Source organism: Rosa chinensis, chromosome 5, assembly GCF_002994745.2.
Source record: "Rosa chinensis cultivar Old Blush chromosome 5, RchiOBHm-V2, whole genome shotgun sequence".
Classification (NCBI taxonomy): Eukaryota; Viridiplantae; Streptophyta; class Magnoliopsida; order Rosales; family Rosaceae; genus Rosa; species Rosa chinensis.
The window spans coordinates 59,135,362-59,155,988 of record NC_037092.1 but is presented as its reverse complement, the minus strand read 5'-3'; the positions used below and the strand labels follow the sequence as shown (position 1 = coordinate 59,155,988).

The following is a 20,627-nucleotide window of genomic DNA, read 5'->3' as shown; positions in this document are numbered from 1 at the left end:
TTTTTAAAATAAGAAGGTTATCATTGAGTTTGCAAGTTACATGACCAATAACTTGGCCAACTACTGATCTGGCCAGTGAAGTCACAGGCCATGTCAATGATAATGTCAGTGACATAATCAGTTACATGGTCAGTTACATACATTGTAAGTTACATACATTCTAAGTTACATGATCAGTTACATACATTGTAAGTGACATGGTCAGTTACATACATTCTAAGTTACATGATCAGTTACATACATTGTAAGTGACATGGTCAGTTACATGATCTGTGACATGAGGTTAACACACGTTATCAAAGAGTTGACCTTTTCCAGTGACTTCTCTGGCCAATGACTTGTCTAGCGATCTGGCCAGTGACCTCACTGGCCAGTTTCATTATATCATCCTATAAAGTATGTATTTAACCAGTGATTGATGGTGACATAGTCAGTGACTTTGTTGGTAACTTGAACTTAACAGTGACTTAGTCAGGGATTAACAGTGACATGTTCATAATTGTAATCTAGCCAATGACTTTGCCGATGACTTCTTTGGCCAGCTACTGATCTGGCCAGTGAAGTCGCAGGCCATGTCAATGACAATGTCAGTGACATGATCAGTTACACTTTTTTGTTTGACATCTAATGAATGCAATACAGTCGTTAGAACATATGTCTTGCATTTTCCAGTAACATGGCCAAGGATTGACAGAAACTTGGCTAGGGATTAACAGTGACATAGTCAATGACATGTTCATGACTGTGACATGGCCAGTAACTAGAGGTTAACAGTGACTTGGCCAGTGATTTGAGGTTAACAGTGACTTGAGGTTAATAGTGACTTGGCCAGGGATTGACAGTAACATGAATGACATGTTCATAACAGTGGCATGGCCAGCGACATAGCTAGTGACTTGAGGTTAACAGTGACTTAGCCAGTGACTTGAGGTTAACAGTGACTTAGCCAGTAACTTTGCTAGTAACTTGAGGTTAATAGTGACTTGGCTAGGAATTGACAGTGACATGGTCAATGACATGTTCATAACTGTAACAGGGCTAGTAACTTGGCCAGTGACTTGGCCATGCATAAATTGACAATGACACGCTCAGTGACTTTTTTGGTGACTTGGCAGGTTCAACTGCTGCAAAAAAGTCTATAAAAATAATATTTCATTAAGAAAAACTAAACATACCAACTAGTTGATTTGGTAAGCTAGAGTTTACAATTGGCCAGGTCAGTGACTTGCATCTTAAGCCGTAAACAAATTTCTAAAATTTATCGTCCTTGCTACTCTTCTTTTTCTTTATGGCTAGAACTTTTGCTTCTTCTTCATAATCTTCTTCACTTCCTTCCCTCTGTTTTCTTTTACCCCGGCCTATGTGTTCTGTTTGCATATCCTGTACGAAATTGTGCAAATGAGAAGATCATCAGTGACTTTGACAGTAATATGATCAGTAACATGTTCATGACTGTGACATGACCAGTGACATGGCCAGTAACTTGGTCAATGATATGGATATAAACAGTGACATAGTCTGTTACATGCAATGTGACCTGACCAGTAACTTGGTTAGTGATATGGATATAACAGTGACCAGGGATTGACAGTGACATGGTCAGTGACTTAAGGTTAACAATGACTTGGCCTAGTGACTTTACAATGATTTGGTCAGGGATTGACAGTGAGGCAACTGCCTCAAGTACCCAAAATTGGTTCAGTTGGAAACCAATTGACAAATGGTTCACTTATGGTCATCTCCCACCTTCATCAGTAATTCACTTACACTACAGTACGTAACTCAAAAGAACCATGTGCACTACATGAATAACAACAACAATGGGAGGAGAAATTTCAAATCCGCAATGATTTTTGCAAGTAAAAGTGTAATACAAACATTGTAAAGGTGAAACATAATAGAAACACATTTGTTAATTAGTCCTTACTGACAAATGACACTAGCATAAAACTCGACATGTTTTATATTATTCTACACACCCAAGTGACCCAACCAAAGATCTTTACTAGAAAAAGTATATCAATCCCATTCTAACTTGCAAGCATGCATTTCTCTGCATAAGTGAAAGGCCCAATATTGGAACAATCATAAAAGAAAAGATCTAAGAACAACTTCAAAGAGCGTTTGCTACTTTACTCAAATTTGGAATATCAAATTCAAACTTGTTGTTTGCCTCTGAACATAATATAAGCAAACTTAAAGCAACACTCACAGATTCACAGGCAAATTGAATTGAGAAACATACAACGAATCCAAACTCACCTATGTTGGTCTTGATTTTGGCATCAATGCTACAATGGCGAAAGCTTATGAGCGCCACTGGGACATCCTTTTGGCACCCATCGCTGCAAATTTATGATAATGAATTTATTAATCTAACAAATCTGGATACTCTACTCATATATAGTAAGAGCTAGATCTATAGGGTATGGTATAGTTCAGAGTTCCACCCACCATTAAAGATCCAAATTGATCAATTACTTTCTCATATAAGCAGACGTAAAACAGTAAAATCTCTGCTACTAATGTAACATCCCGTATTTTCATTTACCCGTTTACTAGTCATTTGGACGGTAAACGACAACTGCTCTTACTTTTTACCTTAATTCAGTATTTTAGTGGCCCTAAAAGTTGACTTTTTGTTCGGGTCAAAATTTGAGGAAAGGTTCTTCATGAAAGTTGTAGGGGACGTTAAACCGAGCGCGTGCATATGTGGTGCGTAAAAATCGGACTTAGTATGCGAGAGTTATGGCCAAAAATGTGAAGTTACTGTTCATGATAATTTTTGATTAAAATAGAAATTTACCCAGGGTAGGTTTCCATTTCCGGAAACCCGCCCTTCCTCTTCTCTCTCCTCTCCCCCGACCTCTCTCTTCTCCGGTTCGGCCATTTTTCTTCTCCCTTTCGATTTGCCACTTTCCGGCCACCAACCGGCGTGCCACCGGTCATCAGAGGAGCGCCTCCTCCCTCCGATCACCCTAGTAACCTTGGTTTTCGACGATTTGACCGGAAAAGCACGGATCGAAGCAAAATCCCCTCCGGCGGCAATTTGAGGTTTTTGCCGATTTCCGGCGGTTTCGGCCACCTCCGGTCCCCATCTCGCCGTCGAAGGTTCGGTTTTCATCACTGATCATTTCCCCTATGGCCTTGTATCACGATTTATTGTGTAGATGCCGAATCGACGAATTGAAATTCTAGGGTTCTTGAGGATTTCTGGGTTTTGTTCATTGATCGATTTCGGCCGTTTTTAATTGTTATTTGGGAATGTTGTAGTTGAGAAGTTGAATCAGTGTGTTGAGTAGGTGCCGCTGTCAAATTTTGGTGTCCATTGGAGTTGGTGGCAGTGGCGGCGGCGCCGCCACTGTGGGCGGCTGTAACGGCGGCTAGGGTAGCTTTTTAATTTCAATTTCTGGCTAGTTAAATTGTATAATTATCATAGAGCTTGTATGTGAAGTTTGGTGAATTTTGGAGGAGTTTGGAATTGTTTGTGAATTTCCGAAATTTGGAGTTTTGTGATTGAATTGTGGGAAATCCGGCCGTTGGATCTCCCTCGTTTTCGTTGTGGAACATATATATTGAGGAATTGGTGTTGTGGAAGAGGTTTGGGGTGAATTTGAGAAGTAATGGAGATAGAGATTTTCGGATTTCGTTTAAGTTCGTAATTATTTTATCGGATTGCCGTTTACGGAAATATAATTGTGTACAGGGCAATGTCGCGAGCTACGGTTAGATGAAGGAACTCGTTTGCGTGGTTGCCCAATAGTACTGTGAGTGGACTTTTATTTTTAAATATTGATGCATGCAATTATTTTCTTAAATAATGCTCTAGTTTTAATCATATTACTTATTGAGCAAATGATTTGATTTTCGGAAATTCGATCTCGGTTTATCTCGTGGATTTGCTCTTGATATTGAGTTTCAAAGGTTGATTATGATTTATAATATTATTTGATGAATTCCTTATTTCCGAGGTAAATTTCCGGAATTAAGCATATCCCTAATCACCGAGTTAAGCTCCTGGAAGATTTTTAAGATGAGTTTCGATGGAGTTGGATTTTCTCATTTATTTATTAACCTTTGGTTTTGGCATCGGGAATGCCTAATTAAGGATTTTGGATTTGGTTGGCTTCTTGGAGATTTTGAGAGATTTTTGGAAATGAGATTTACTTATACTAATTTCCGGTTTTGGTTACGGATATAAGAATATTTTGGGCGTGTGGGACACGCCGTCGATTTATTCCTATTTCTCACTGATCCATTTTGAGATTGAGAGTAATCTTGGCGTGCGGGGTCACGTCGTTGAATACATGGTTTCTATCTCGTGAGAAATATGGGGAAGCTACATGGATTTACTGGTTTTAGATGATTTTTCCTCACCATACGCGGGTTATGTGATTAGGTCTCCTCCTCACTGACTTTGTGTTGGTGAGTGGCAGTTGAGGTAGCTTGTTCTCCTCCTCACCTACTTTGTGTTGGTGAGTGGCAGTAGAGGTGATTTATTCTCCTCCTCACGTGGGTGGCAGTCGAGGTTATTTGGTCTCCTCCTCGCACAATCTATGTGTGAGTGGAAGTTGAGGTTATTAGTTCTCCTCCTCGCACAATCTATGTGTGAGTGGCAGTTGAGGGTAGGTAGAGCCTGAGAGGCTCCATTTCCCGTATGGTGATATCTCTTCCTTATATCTTACCATTTCTCGACTAGTGGGGCCTAGTCTGATTTCCGTGTAACCAGCGGGGCTGGTTTTATCCTGTCGAGTATCGGAGTTTCGATCTTTCCTCTCGGATGTTTGTGACTAGCGGGGCTAATCAGTTTTTCTTGAGCAGGGCTTCTCGTGAATTGTTTTCTGAATCGTTACATGCATCGAGAGTTTTTAAGGAAATATATATATGGGAAAGTATAAAATCCACTTGGTTTAAAAATTGTTTATTTTTGTCCACTCACGCTAACGTATTTTATGTACTTTCCCCTGGGCCCTTCGGTTTCAAATGCCCAGTTTGCAGGCGAATTGGTTGAGGTCGGGCGTACACGGAGTTGAGGCATAGTCAACAGCATGGCTTCCGCATCTGTCGTTGAATTAGGTTGTCCTCTTATACCTTTCTGTTAGAATTGCTCTGATTACCTATGGGATTTATGATATTTGAGTTGGGATGCGTGTTTTGTGAATTGGAGACTGATGTTGATTTGGGGAGCAGGGTGGCTCCAGGAGCATAAGGATGAATCGATTGAGGAGTGTAAATGTTTTCTATAGGTTTGGGTAGCCCATTTTAGGGGAAGTTCCGCCAAACTTTTGGTAGAATTTCTTCTAAGGTGGGCCCCGCAGGGTCACTTCGGATTTCAAGGTGAAATCCGGGGCGGGTCCTGTCAACTAAAACCTAAAGAATTATAAGGGTTCGTTCCTGGGAAATGAAAACTACAAAGAGAATGAATGGGAGAGATGACTAATACCATATGGCAAAAGAAGAGCTTCAAAAGCATTACGGATCAGATCAACAAAGATCGATGAGTACAAAGGAAGAGTTCAGAGATCTTTTGAAGTTTGTGGGCCTTACAGTACAACATCACCGGCTGCTCATTGCAGAAATCGCAAGAAATACTCTCTCTTGTGGTCGCCGATTTTGAGCTCACCATCTCCAGATTAGTACCAGATTCGACACAATCAGCAAAATGGTCTCCGGCAAGTACTTGGTGAGCGGAGGGATGATCTTGCGGAAGATAGCAACGTTCCTCTGTGGCAAGTTGAGCCTGGATTCGTCGTGGATTTGGCGGCCCCCGACGGTGAATATGTAGAGTCAGAGACGGACTTGACGCCATTGTAGAGAGAGATGTTTTGGTAAGGATAAGGGTTCAGATGGGCACAGATAACCGAAGGGGAGAGAGAGAGCTGCGGGTGGCAGCTTTGGTAATTATGCCTAATTTTAATGGCAGATTGTTAAGAGGTGACCTTAATTATCATGGGGACATTTGTGTGTCCTGATTTATAATAAGATACTTCATTGGCCCTAGATATAAATATATTATAGCTTATTCTATAATTTAAAGCTATAAGAAATATATTCTCTCAAAAAAAAAAAAGCTATAAGAAATATAAAAACAAATAATCAAATGAAATTAACTACAATTAAAATTAAAATTAAGTTACGACTCAAAAAAATTAAAAGTAGCAATAGAAAATTAATCACTTATAGGAAATTAAAGTATAATTAGAGTAATAAATATAATTTCCTATAATATAAATATAAATTTTGGTTTCTTGACCCAAAGCACCAAAATTTATTAAAATTAGGGAAAATCGTCCAAATAGTGTCTGAACTTTTCTACACTATTAATTTTCGTACCTATACTTTAAAAAACCTCAAAATGGTACCTGAAGTTTTGGCCCCAACCTAATTTCCGTACCTAGCAAAAGTAAAATCGTTAACAGAGTTAACTTTTGAAGGGTATTTTTGTCCTTTCACTATTCATCTTCTTCCTGGTTCGTGTTCTTCCTCTCCGACCTCAAATCCTCCTCATCTTTCTACCACCACAACCCGAATCGAAACCCCTCTTCTTCTTCTTACTAAGCTCTTTAATGAACTCCTCCTTCCGTAAAAATACAATGACTCTCTCTCTCTCTCTCATCTTTTCTTTGTTCTCTGTTCTCTCTGCCATCTCTCTCGTCTTCATTCAACGTTCATCAACAACTCCTCCCAATTGGAAACAACAATTGGAAGCAACGAAAATCAATTTGGCTCTATATCTTTATGATATGACACAAGACAACGATAAATTGGAAACAAAAATCAAACAATTTTAAACCCAATTTCCTTATCTTTTGCTCTATTCCCAGAAAATCTGCACAATTTCCTGCATTTTGGGTTTATGCAAGAAGATTATAGTAAAGGCTAAAGCTACCCAATTTCTTCACCACTACTACTGCACAAAAAGAGATAAGATCATATTGGTAAAGGACTGTAATGGAGTGGATTATGAGTGAGATTAAGAAAGAGAGGCCTAATATCGAATGGGTTTCTTCTCCGAGCACCAACAGTGAGCCTAAGAAGGTCAGGAAGAAATTGGAATGGTGGGTATCTTTGGATGAAGAGGTGGACTTTCTTAGCGATGTCATTTGCATCGAAGTCGGAGCGGACCTCGAGGTGGAAGAGGCGGGAGAGGAAGAAAAAGCGGCTGAGATGATTGAGGAGCTTGCGGATTTAGTTGGTGCAGACAGAGATCAACCGCTTGTTGCTCCATGCTGGCCGTCGCCTTACTCAAAGATGATGCCGGGGACGCGGCCGGCCTTCTGCTCTTTCGCGGCGATGCTTTTGCCGGAGACTAAGCGCGGGACGACAAGGATGGTCTGGTCGTATTTTGGGTCGAGTCTGGGGAAGGACTCCGGGTTGGAATCTTCGTCGACGAGAGCGACTGCGGCAGATTGGGTGTAGTGGCGGAGCTGGAAGGGTGCGGAGAGGGCGGAGGTGCAACGCCACTAGAGGAGGAACATTTTGGATTTGGGGTCGGCGAGTAGGACACTGGGAGTGGGAGATAAATGTCAAATGGGGTTTAAGAGGGTAAAACCCTTTTTTCTATATGAAAAATGAAAATTGCGGATGTTAATAACGTAGTATAGGAAGAAAGATGAGGAGGATTTGAGGTCGGAGAGGAAGAACACGAACCAGGAAGAAGATGAATAGTGAAAGGACAAAAATACCCTTCAAAAGTTAACTCTGTTAACGATTTTACTGTTGCTAGGTACAGAAATTGGGTCGGGGCCAAAACTCCAGGTACCATTTTGAGGTTTTTTAATGTATAGGTATGAAAATTAATAGTCTGGAAAAGTTCAGACACTGTATGGACGATTTTCCCTTAAAATTATGCCAATTACTCCAGCAACAAAATTTTATTTGCACTTACCTTGTTTCAAGCAAAATGACGGTTTTGCGCTTAACATAATTAACAAACTACAGTATATGTCACTCATTCTCCAGCGCGACTCTCTCTCTCTCTCTCTCTCTCTCTCTCTCTCTCTCTCTCTCTCTCTCTCTCTCTCTCTCTCTCTCTCTCCGATCACCTCCGACGCGTCGTCGGACTCCAGCATCACGATCTTGGATGACATGCCTCGATGGTGTCCAAGCGTGAAGCTCCGGTCAAGCTACCAGAGTCAAACTTCGTCTCGATCAGAGCCACAAAATAGCACCGCCTCTCCTCAAAGCTACCTCGACGAAGTTCTGAGATCACCGACGAAGAGGCCGAACTTCCGATCGATCTGAACATTGTCGTCTCTCTTCGCTCTCTCTCTTTCTCTCTCTCCAGCATGACGCCTCTTCGATCTGAGGGTTTGCAACCTGTGAAACCCAGCCCGGCGAAGAAAGGTTGAGGGGTGGGTGCCCAAATCAATTATTATTATTATTATATTTTTTTTAAGTGATAGGGCAGAAGGAAAAATTTTTTTTGAATGTCTATTAGGGATAGACGTCTATTGGAAGGCTAGACGTTTTTAAATTGATATAATCTCTTCATTTTTTTTCTTTAATAAAAGTTTTTTTTGTCTAATTTTAGAAAGATTAGTTTCCATGCCGGCTACTGAAAGTTCTATTGGATGGTAATAGACGTCTATTAGGGGGCAATAGATGTCTATTGGAGGCAATAAACCTTTCCGGTGACCTATGAAATCTCCAACGACCTCTTTGGAGACTTCCGGTGAGGTTTTCAAAAAAATCCAGTGGGCGGTGGCCGGTAACAGGATTCCGGTGAAAGTTAGCCGGAATCCGGCGAAAGTTGGCAGGAATCCGTCGACTGGTGACAGGAATCTGGTGGCCGGTGACGGGGCTCCGGCGAAGCTTCCTATGGTTTCTCTCTTTTCTATTCTCTCTCTCTCTCTAAGTAATAAAGGGGTGACGGTAAAATGGTCTTAAAAAAAAAAAACTTAATGGAGTATTAGGGAAGACTTCCTTAGAATGTTTTTTTTTTTTTTTTTAATAAAGGGCTGGTGCAGCTACCCTCAAGTCTTGATTAATTAAACTATCGAATACAAGGGGGGAGGGACATTGAGCCTAAACCCCTGATTACAATAAGCATCTAGAGTATTTCCCGAAATAAAATCAAAAATCTCTACAGAAGACATGTATTCTAACAAACACCAACTAGCAAAGAGTGCTCTAATGGCTACTCCATTTGCTTTAATAAAGCAGTGACATAAAGGAAAGATAACTCGATATGTAACCCGATTACAATGTAGCATAAGTTCCATAAGCACAGCTTTCCTACTATGTTGCTGCCAGATGATAAATCCAACGACACTTAGCTTCACCTTGCCACTTGGTGGGAGCGACCATTTGACAAAGCAAGGAACTCACCGCCTACCTAGAGCAGACAAGGCACTTTGAGTGCACACACAGGCATAAAGCCCGACTAGCCCTACATAACTCATGTAGGGACTTATTGCTTGCAAAATGTGCAACACTACTAGACTAGCTAAATAAACAAAAACAATAAAAGAAAAAATAGCTTGGACAGGGCCCATGACGTGAGCCCAAACCCGAGCACATTCCAAGGTAGCAAACAGATCGCAGCCCCTGAGTATGGCCCAGCCCAAATCTGATCCAACACTTGCATCGGATCTCCACAGCCTGCGTTGGGTCATCACCGTCTGTAACGAGGAGCTACCGTCTGGATCGGACCCCCGCCTACACCAGACCGCCACCTGAAGCGGGCCATAGCCTGTACTGGACTGCCTTCTGCATAGGATTACAATTGTCTGCATTGAGCCGCCCCCGCTGACGTCAGGCCACCGCATGTATCTGGTCGCCACTGCCAGTGCTCCTCCAGCCTTCACCCTCAACCACCATCTCCTTCCGACTAGCCTGGGACACCCCACCACGGATCCCACCTCCTCAGCCCCTTCGACCCGCAACATCAGCCAGCTGGAATTAAGCCACAGCTTTCCCTGCGACCTCGATCTGTCTGACCTTCGAACACTGGTCCCTTGGATCTAGAGCGAGACCACGATCACCCAACAAATAGAGCCCGTCCGATGACAGCGTCAGTGGACGCGCCGCCTGACGGAGACTAGCGACGATTTTTGAAAACCCTAGCGCTTAGAACTGCAGCCCTCTCTTTTAGGCTCTTCCTTAGAGTGTTTTAGGTAAGAGAGAATTAAAAAAACTTAATGGGGTAAATGGACAAAAACCCATAAATTTTACCTAATAAAATTAGGGGAGTGAAATTTGCACTCCCCAAATTACAAATCACACTCCCTTCGTAATATTTTAATATATTCTCATTCAGATTTTCATGAATTTCCAAGTTTACCCCGCTATCTCTCAAATCTGGCTTTCATGCCCACCTCTCTCTCTCTCTCTCTCTCTTCTCTCTTTTCAAACCTAGAAACACAATGAAATACATCTCAAGCTGAAATCAACTCCCGTCTCCCTCATACCTTTGTTGAATTTTCATTGATTAAATTTGGTCAACGGAGGAGATGCAAGGTTAATGAGTAAAAGTCTATAATAGTTAATGAAAGAGTCCCAAATTGGTAGCCAAATATGTTAATGGTTGCCATTCCAAAGAAGCTTTAGAAGAGTCCCAAATTGCTAGCCATGTCTGGAGACTCACCAGAAACTCAAGCTCTCTAAGAACTCATCTTCTCCCTGAACATAAACCCTATCCCCTTACCCATCACAATCATCTGGGCCCTCCTAAATTTGAATCCCAAGTTCCCCATTTGGGTCCTATAAGCGTTGATAAGGTCAAATTATCGTTGCCAATTTTCCCTAGTTTTCCATTCAGGTACTGCTTGAATCTGATTTCTCAAATTGGGTCGGAGCAATATAGACTGTGCGAGGCTGATGCAGTTGAATCTGATAATGCAGGGATGATTTGGGATGACAGCATGAAGAAGAAAAGGAAAAGGAAGAGGAAGATGAACAAGCATAAGTTGAGGAAGCTGTGGAAAAGTCTTCGTCTCAAGACCTGAGCTTGATGTCACAAGAAGTTTCTGAACTCTTAGTTTCATTGTTCGAGTTCTACTACTTTGACAAGTATGAGGCATTTTAATTCCAAATTTGAGTGTAATTATCAGCCACCTTGATTTAGGTTATAAAGCATGAGAATTGTTGAGTTTTAGAAAAAAATAAAATAAAAAATTCAGAAGACGTATGAATTGGCAAAGACAAAAATATGTTTAGGAGGGATAAATTTGGAAATTCATGAAAATCTTATAGAGAAAATATTAAAATATTATGAAGGGAGTGTGATTTGTAATTTGAGGAGTGCAAATTTCACTCCTCTAAAATTATAGTGGTTCCGTTATTTTTTGGTTTATTATAAGCAATGAAACCCGGAATGTTTCATTATGGTATCGATTTCACTTTTCTCCTCTTATCCTTTTCTTAGGGCCGATCACTAACTGAAAACCACACCTCAAACATCCATTCGGTTTGGTTGTTATTTTTTGTCAGTTCGGTGCAGTTTGTCGATTTTCAGTTCCAAAAAGTCCAGCCCTACTTGGATGGGAGATTGTACGTAATATAGAAACTAAAAAGTTAGACCATGAGTAGTATATGGGGATCAATATAGAGCAAGGAAATTCTTCTACACTAATAGAGCATAATAAACAACAATGAAAGATGGTGTAGTACAAATAAAGAGAAACTGGAATGACTATTAGTTCCATTTACTAGATCCTAATAGAACACTAGTGACTGTCTATTGGTTTTCAGAGTTTCCTAGAGCTACTTTGAGTAAAGCTTTTAATCTTCGAATGTCACAAATCAATCAAGTTCACACACTATTTAAGATTCTTCAGATATTAGACTACTTAATGAGCAATTAAGCAGAGTATATTAGGGGTGAAGCTAAGTTTAAGGTTGCATGGATTCATTTTGTTTTTAGTTCATTCAAGATTTGCTCATAAGATAAAGACAAGTCATGATCGAAGAAAAACTTGTACACATAAAAAAAAGGACTAAATACTTGTTACTCCTCAAAATTTTCCCTAAAAAACAGTTTGGTCATTCGCCTTTTAAATTAAATTGAATAGTCCTTATTCTTTCTAATTCTCACATAACAAGTCCACCACATGTCCAAAATGACTATTATACTCCTCACTTCCTTTTTTATATTTTTTTCTCTCTTTTTTTAATCCCTTTTTTATTTACTCTCCCTCTCTCTCTCTCTCTCTCTCTCTCTCTCTCTCTCTCTCTCTCTCTCTCTCTCTCTCTCTCTCTCTCTCTCTCTCTCTCTCTCTCTCTCTCTCTCTCTCGACAAGTTGCTCCTGAAGTTGGCTCCACCCCAACCTCCCCAACTCGACTGGCAACCTGGGATTGAAGATGGGGAAAAAAAAGGGTCTACGCCAGAAAGTGCGGCGTCCGGCCGCCACTCAAAACACTGCCACCACCAAATGAAAGACAGGTCGACGGTGACTCAAGCCCAGGCAGGATCGATGCATGGCATAGATCCCAGCCTCCACAAGCTCGCCTCAAATCTTCAACGCCTCTGCTCTCTAGTTTTCTTCTATTTTCGGTCACCGTCTCGCCGTTGCCACCATCACTCGACCCAACAAACGTCAGCCATCCTACCTTTGAATCCTCACTAGCCACCGATGCTAGACGACGCAACACACGCCGCCACTGGCGCTGAACCCCCCTCCACTTCGCCATGAACTTCGATGGCATAATCCTTTCGTCTCGTGTTCTTGAATTCTGGACTTGGAGGAAACGATGAGATTCTGTTGGAAAAGGGGAAGCTATGGTTGTGTTCTCTATTGAGCTCCGATCCAAGGCCGAGAGTGGCTCTGGCGAGAGAGAAAGCTGAGAGAGTTTTAGGGATTTTGTTTTTAGGAGGGGGGGGGGAGAGAGAGAGAGATAGAGAGAGAGAGAGAGAGAGAGAGAGAGAGAGAGAGAGTATAAAAAAGGGGAGGGGAGATTTAAAAAAAAAATAGAGAAAAATAAAAATAAAAATAAAAAGAGGAAGTAAGGACAGTCAATTTGGGTCATTTTGGACATATTGTGTGAGAATTAGAGAAAATAATGACTAAATTCTTAGAGATAATAAGGATAATGTGGCATACAAACCAATTTGAACCAAGTTTGTATACGAAGAAACTCATATGTGAAATATCAAGTTCAAACTAAAACTTAAATTGGAAAATCAAATGCAGTAAAGTTTAAAGGGCATGAACAAATCGTGTATACATTTTATAGAAATGGATGGATAAGCTACCATTAACCGACGCTTTGGCCGAGTGGTTAAGGCGTGTGCCTGCTAAGTACATGGGGTTTCCCCGCGAGAGTTCGAATCTCTCAGGCGTCGTTCTAATTTTTTTGGATCCTTTTTTTCTTCAGCCATTAACCTCTTGCCACGTGCTCCATTTCTCCTAGACTCGACCTCACTTAATAATAACCCTCCCTTCAGGCTCCACCCCAGTTTCTGCCTCCTCCTCCTTGTCACACCAACACAATGTCACTCTGTTCGCCACCATCGCATTTTCACCTCTCAAACGCCGTCGTTTCGCACTACCACGGCCCCGACCTTATTAACCTCCCTCTCCAATGCCCCCAAAACCCTAAACCCTGTCCCGAGCCCTCAGCCTCGTTAAAGCTCGCGGCTCCTGTCCGCAACCGCGGCTTCCGCCTCAATTGCCTGAGATCAGATACGCCGATCTCCATTGCGCCGCAGAATGGCGATTTCACCGAGCCGAAAATCGACGGCGGCGGCGGAGGCCGTGACGGCGGGGATTCCTCCTCCGGTGGTGGTGGTGGTGGTGGGGAAGGAGAGGGCGGTGGCAATGAGGAGGATGCGGAGGGGGAGGAGTTTGGGCCGTTGTTGAGGTTTGATGAGGTGATGAAGGAGACTGAAGCTCGCGGAGTGGAGCTTCCTTTGGATATGGTCGAGGCTGCTAAGACTACTGGCCTTCGTAAAGAGTTTCTTCTCCGCTACTTGGCTTTACAGGTCTCCATTTGCATCTTATTGTGCTTGAATGGCTTTGTGTAGTTTTCGCTGCGATTATTGATTTGCTTATCTGAATTTCAGGGGTCAGTTTGGCCACTGAGCTTTTTGATGAAGTACTGCTCTATGCTACGTAATCGAATGCTGGCTGATCCTTCCTTTCTGTTTAAAGTTGGCACAGAGGTTTGTTCCCTTACGAATAGTATCTTGGTTTTACTATATGATTGTACAGCACTGTGTTCATAATCTCTGTCAATCGGTGATTTAGGTTGTGTGGCATTGTCATCTGCATGTATTTTTTGCATTGTTGGTTACCTGTAAGTTACACCAGATACTGATGAAATTCCTCGCTACTTCTTTTTGTAATGCAGATAGTCATAGACTCTTGTTGTGCAACATTTGCAGAAGTTCAGAAAAGGGGGAAGGACTTCTGGAATGAGTTTGAGTTGTATGCCGCGGATCTTTTGGTTGGAATCGTTGTTGATATTGCTTTGGTTGGTATGTTGGCACCCTATGCTCGAATTGGAAAACCATCAATATCACATGGTTTATTTGGACGCGTACAACAAGCTTGTGCGGCTCTCCCTAGCAGGTAAGCACTGCAAGGAAGAATTTTTTAGGACCAATATTTTGCTCAATGTTACAAAAGACTTTGGGGTGACCTCTTGGGGAAACATGAATCGTTGCTCATTATGGTTTCTCCTATGGTTATATCGGTTCTCCTGTTGAATTGATCAGGATCATCAATTAGATGCATGATGCCTATTGTTGGCTCCACTAAAATTATATTTATCTTGTTTTGAGGTCTTTGTGTCATGTGACTTGCAAATGTGCCATAACTAGAGTCTAAATGTCAATGCTGCATCCTCACAGACTACAATGAGGATACAGAGACATTTTATTACTGAATGTGTCTGCTTTAGGATAAGTAGAGTCAACATGAAAGGGTTTGCCATGAGTCTTAGAATATAGGAGTACGTGCCTGTATTTCCTCTAAAATGAAGGAGTAATTTGATCCTATTGAGTCTAGTCATTGAAGAACTGTATACCATTCCTCCTATGCAGCGTCTTTGAAGCTGAAAGGCCAGGATGTAGATTCTCAGTGAAGCAGAGAGTAGCCTCATTCTTCTATAAGGTACAACATCTTGTTATTATTATTATTATTATTATTATTTTTAATAACTGATAATTAGTAGTTGCTTTGTGGACTTTAAATATCAAAGAAATGTGTCCTCATTGGAGACATGATTGAGTTTCTCACTCTCCTTAGCTTTTTAAATGTTCTTGCCTAAGATTTTCCTCTTCAAAAGGTTTGTGTGCCAGTTTTCCGAACCATTTGTAGATCTATAGACCCTAATTTTTTGCTTGTAGTTATGGTATTTTCTCTTTTTAATTGATTGTAACATGTGCATCCAGGGTGTGTTGTATGGTTCAGTTGGTTTTGTATGTGGTATTATTGGACAAGGGATTGCTAACCTGATCATGAATGCCAAACGGTATGTATCTTTCTAATTTCTTACTTATTTTTGTATTTTTTTTTGTAAGACTATAATCATTCTTGGTTGGTAGTTTGGTCCCTGCAGTTGAATATGTTTTTAAGTTTTCATACTTCTAAGTGGAATATTTTATTTTACTCTATCAAGGAAGCTACAGCCTTTTCAGATTGATCAAAGAAATTTTGTTTAGTTACTTTGCATTCCTTATCATAGGTTAGAAAAGATTTAAAGTGGAGGAACTTATGTGAATGTGGGGATGGTCACTTGATGCCCCGAGATAAGGGGCCTATGGTCCTAATGTTCATAATGTTGATAATTTTTAATTTTCCAACTTTTTCTTTTTTTAGTATTTTCCTTTCTCAATTTTTACTGAATTTTACTAAAAGCCCGAGCCAATGCATTTTTAGTTCTCTTCCCCAACTCACTTTGTTATTCTCATGTTGTCAGGAGCATTAAGAAGTCAGAAGAGGACATACCTGTGCCTCCTCTTGTGAAAAGTGCTGCTCTTTGGGGTAGGTCCTTCTCTTGATCAGATTTTAAATTTTCAATCATTAACTCTTCTATAATTCTAAACCTCTATAGTATTTCAAGTATATACAATAATATATGTGCAATGTAAATGGTTGTCTGCTAGTTGTGATAATCATGGAATGGTCTAGAAATAAATGATATGCATAGACATACATAAACATAATCAATTCCTTGTTCATGCTGTGATAAATATGTGGCGAACTTCTTGTTACCTGTAAAGAAACGCAATGGTTAAAGAGGAAATATATTCCTCCGCGAGTAATCATTGGTAATTAGTTTAAATGATTTTAGAAAAACCATAGTTGAGAGGTTTTTTGTGGAAAAAATAAAAAAGGGAATTATTGATAGACATGCTTGTCTGAAAAGAAATACATGTATTTTAACAAACAATGCCAAGGATAGGCTATATCTTTTTATATGGAAATATTGCCGTATGATGCCTGTGGACACACAACTCTGTTTTTGCTCTTGACTGTTCAATTGCTGCGAATCGATTTTCTGTTTCTAGTACTTTGAATTGAGGAGATGTATGTTGTTTGTACTAAGATCAAAAAGCAATATTAATATGCTTGTCAGTTTATTTCTTTTTGTTTTGCCCCTGTATACATAAATCTATAATTTTGAGCTATATTTTCTCTAGTAATATGTTTTCATGTGAAAACCTTGTTCATCTAATTAGGAGAAGTTCTAAATTGTATGATGCAATTCAAATATGGGTTCAGCTTGGTACTTCCATTGTTCCCTTAATTATCCTCCATCAACTTGTGAACACTAATTGTGTTGCTCTCTTAATCAGGTGTGTTTCTTGCTTTCTCGTCCAACACTCGTTATCAGATTGTAAATGGACTGGAAGGGCTGGTTGAAGCATCGCCTTTGGCGAAGCGTGTTCCACCAGTTGCAATGGCATTCACTATAGGTGTCCGATTTGCCAACAATATCTATGGTGGTATGCAATTTGTAGATTGGGCCAAATTGAGTGGAGTGCAATAAGACTAGTATTGCTTGCCAAAATAGTTGTTTTCAGTTATCATATATACAATAGAGATTCTTCATACTTTTGAGTCGCAGCTTTTTATCTGGTATAGATCATTCCAAAGAGGGGATAGATCATTTTTGGATTTTGGTACAGAATTTCTGTTTTCCCTTGTCAATTCTGGTAATGATTTTTTCTATGGGCAATTTTTTCACTTTGGCCAAACATAAACATCAGGGGACACAGATCCTCTCCTCATGAGAGGGTTCCTCATCCATGGATCACATATAATATCACTAAAAGATAATAGCATCTTTAGCAGACTCTGTCTTGGCTCAATTATTTTGGAGAGTATGTTTAGTTTTTTGTATCAATTTTAGCAACTGTGTCAAACTCCCAAGTGAAAAAATTACATCAGATTTTTAAGTAGCTCTCTATTTTATTTGTTAACTAGTGAGTGTGATAATGCTATTATTTTTGTTAATTAACATTCATTTTAGTTATTCTATGTGATTGATAAATACATTTAAACTATTATTTCTTCATTTAATATATAGGACTAAATATAGTTTGCCACCTCCAACTTTGTGGCAAATATCAGTTTGGTCTCTGATATTTTTTTTTAATCATGATGGTCTCTGCACTTCAAATTTTCATCACCCGTATCTAAATTTTAAATTTGACGCCAAACATGACATCACAAGCTGAGTTGGTCCTGATAGCATGTCTTATAAGAAGGGCAAACATTTTCACAATAAAAAGATTAAACGAAGAAAAAAAAAATCGGAGGACATTACTTCAATCTATATATATATAAAAATATATATATAAAAAAAAATAAATAAAAAATAATCATCAGGCTTCAATCTCTTCTTCCTCTCTCTCCCTTCAAATTCACCACCAAAGACGACAGAAAAACATCTTTGCCGGCAGACGTCGCCGTCAGGTAATTGAGTGTGTTCCTCAATGTCTCCTTCTCGCTCTTCAGCCTCGCCCTTGTGTCCGTCAACTCCAGTAAGGCATGTTGCTCCCTCGGTACGCCTTTGAAAGTGCTTCCGATGAAGAAAGAAAACGGCCTTGGAAATAGGTTCCACATCAAGAAGAACTGATCGTTGGCGAGCCACTCGTGTTTGACGATGTCGCCGATGTGGCGGAGACGGCGTCATTGTAGGTGATGCTGAATCAGAGATCGGTCTGGAGGAGTGAGTGCATCATCCTCTGGTACTAGAACTCGAAGATTTGCAACGGCAAAATCGCTCCGGTCTTCATTAAAGATAGATCCAGTTCTAAACCCCAGAAGAAAAACCAAGAAAGTTGAAGCATCAGGTTTTTTTTTATATTTTATTTTATTTTTTATTTTTAGCACTGGTACTATAATCACTCGACCAATGAACTCTGTTGTTAGCTTCGACCAAAGTCCAAAGAGCATTGAAGTCGAGGATTGAATCAGAGGGTTTGGGCCATGAAAGTAAAATCACTAAAATGAATCTTGGTTTTAATGGTGAAGGCAAATTGAATTCTGGTTTTGATGATTTGGGTGGCGAAGGTGAAGTCAAATATGATTTTGATCGTTTGGGTGGTGGTGGGGATTCCTCTGGAGAGTGTAGAGACAGTGGGTTTGGAGAGAAGAGAGAGACTGGTTTTTATGGTGAAGAGGATTGAGAGTGGGAAGTGAGGTAGGAGAAGAGGGTTGGGTTACGCTCATGGTGGCGGTTAAGTGGAGCTGCGAAGGGATCTGAGCTTTTGGGGTTAGAGAGAGGGTTGTGGGATTTAGCTGTCAAATTTGAAATTTGGATGCGAGTGATGGAAATTGGAAGTTGAGAGACTATCATGATTATAAATAAATAAAAAAAATTAAAAAAAAAAGGGACCAAACTGATGTCTGCCACAAAGTTGGAAGGTGCAAACTGAATTTAGTTCTAATATATAATAATAAATTCAAAACTAGCTAAACTAGAGTGAACTAATACAAACTTGTGAAATTTTACGTGAACAAAAATTGAATCAAATTTTTCAATACTCCCACAAAGAAACCCTAGGCTAATCTCCGACACAATCTAGCGTGCTTGCTCGGCAGTGGCCCTGGTCGTGCGACATGGTGATGCCGCTACTGAACAGGCGGTGTTTTTTCTAGACCTTGATCTTGGTTGTAGGAAGAATTTTGATACGAAGGTTGACGGAAGTGGACTATGGCTTGGGTTTCCTAGCTTAATGCATCTCTAAGGCAGGTGAGATCAACATTCTGTACAAGGGACGTCGGTGTTGGGTTGGGCTTCTCTGTCCCGACTCTGCATTAGATAGCAGATTGATATCAGCATCAGAGAGTGTGTTGGTGGTTTCGGTGTGCTGGGATTCACTATTCGGGTGGGTTCAGATATTTCAAGCACCGATCCATTGGTGGCTTTGGTGGTGACATCACGGTGGTGGTGTCCTTTGTGTTGTGATGTTGGCGGAGTAGTCGTGGATGTCTTTACACAGAAGTGGTCAAGGAAGGGACTTGGGCCGAGATGGCTGCTTAGCTTAGGCCTCATGATTGTTTTTTTCCTATGGGCCTGTTGGGCTTCTATTTAGATAGATAATTTTTTCTTCTTAATAATTCCCTATTTTATTGAGGGAGCTATGCTTGTTTTAGTCTTTTATGAGGGTAAGTGAGTTTCAAATACTCTTGTATTCGGAGCTTCGCCTATTTACTATGTCTTTTCATAGTATAGAGGCTTACTTTGATAAGTGAGCATGACACGTCTAATGAATGGTCTTATCCTATGTATCACCGTGGTGTTTTACCACAACTTCTTGTCTATCTATAGACATATTTTAATGATAACTAGTTAAAATAGTCATACAGCTATTTTAACTAAAATTTGCTAGCATTGTTAAAGATGCTCTAAGCATTCCATACTAAAATTAACTACGCTAGCTATACTACTCATTAACATGTAAACGTTGTACCTAAAGAAGGAATATAAGTTTGATCAATCGAGAATTTGTCTTTCGCTAGCGGATGGAGACCAATAGTACTTGGAGTACAGTATTGTGCCCTCATTGTATCAAATTCTTATTCCGTCATCGATCTCTCTGGGAGATTAATGGGTGTTTCGTCATCAAGGAACTCAACATGCTCGTTTTCGCATTAGTGTCCCTCTTTAAGCCCCTTTCGTCATTTTCGCTTGAAGAACCTTTTGCCTCTGACTCCCCTAGATCGTTTCCTTGAAACCTTAAACTCTGGTTTCTTTCTTGCCATTTGTTTTGGGCAAAAGGCTTCTCCTCTTGCAGGTCTCCTGAGATAAGCTTATGTGGGGGACTCGGTTGATCGGAGGTGCTAGCTTGCATATACTCTAACTCCAATAGAGGGTATATTCACTGAATGGGGGTTAGCGTAAGCGGATGGTCAAGATCAGGGGCACTCCCTATACTACTTGGTTCTCTTTTAGTGTTGTTAGATTCCCTACTCGTAGAGCTTGGTCCACCTGGGTTCTACGGCTTGTCTTGAGCTTTGTGGGATGAGATACCTACACCAGTAGGAGAGGTAACTTCAACATGAGTTTTGGCAAGATCTGCTAAAAGCTCTGCGGTGTCTATGGAACTATCACTTGATAAATCAATGACCTCCCGAGACATGCCTCTAACAACCTAGATGTCATTAGCATACACTAAGTTAGATCTACTGCCTTTCCTTTCCCCTCTATTCTCAAACTTTTCAAATTTT

At 40.5% G+C, this 20,627-nt stretch overlaps 1 protein-coding gene and 1 non-coding gene across 2 annotated transcripts; both read left to right on the top strand.

Annotated features, from left to right (window-relative positions):
- The first annotated feature begins 13,203 nt into the window (after positions 1-13,203).
- On the top strand, positions 13,204-13,285 carry TRNAS-GCU. The gene has a single exon. It is a non-coding gene; the product is annotated as a tRNA-Ser (tRNA).
- Positions 13,286-13,389: 104 nt separating this feature from the next.
- On the top strand, positions 13,390-17,244 carry LOC112165530 (protein RETICULATA-RELATED 1, chloroplastic). The gene is made up of 7 exons (XM_024302076.2): positions 13,390-13,924; positions 14,006-14,104; positions 14,293-14,513; positions 14,987-15,056; positions 15,338-15,417; positions 15,865-15,929; positions 16,745-17,244. Exons 1-7 carry the CDS (start codon positions 13,433-13,435, stop codon positions 16,936-16,938), a joined length of 1,221 nt encoding a protein of 406 aa, XP_024157844.1. The 5' UTR covers positions 13,390-13,432; the 3' UTR covers positions 16,939-17,244.
- The last annotated feature ends 3,383 nt before the right edge of the window (positions 17,245-20,627 follow it).

What these genes read in the sequence shown, in the direction of transcription:
- LOC112165530 (XM_024302076.2), top strand. Translation starts at nt 13,433, where the DNA reads ATGTCACTCTGTTCGCCACCATCGCATTTTCACCTCTCAAACGCCGTC. An exon ending in TAGCCTCATTCTTCTATAAG is followed by an intron (nt 15,057 to 15,337) that starts GTACAACATCTT and finishes ATGTGCATCCAG; the next exon opens with GGTGTGTTGTATGGTTCAGT. An exon ending in GAAAAGTGCTGCTCTTTGGG is followed by an intron (nt 15,930 to 16,744) that starts GTAGGTCCTTCT and finishes TCTCTTAATCAG; the next exon opens with GTGTGTTTCTTGCTTTCTCG.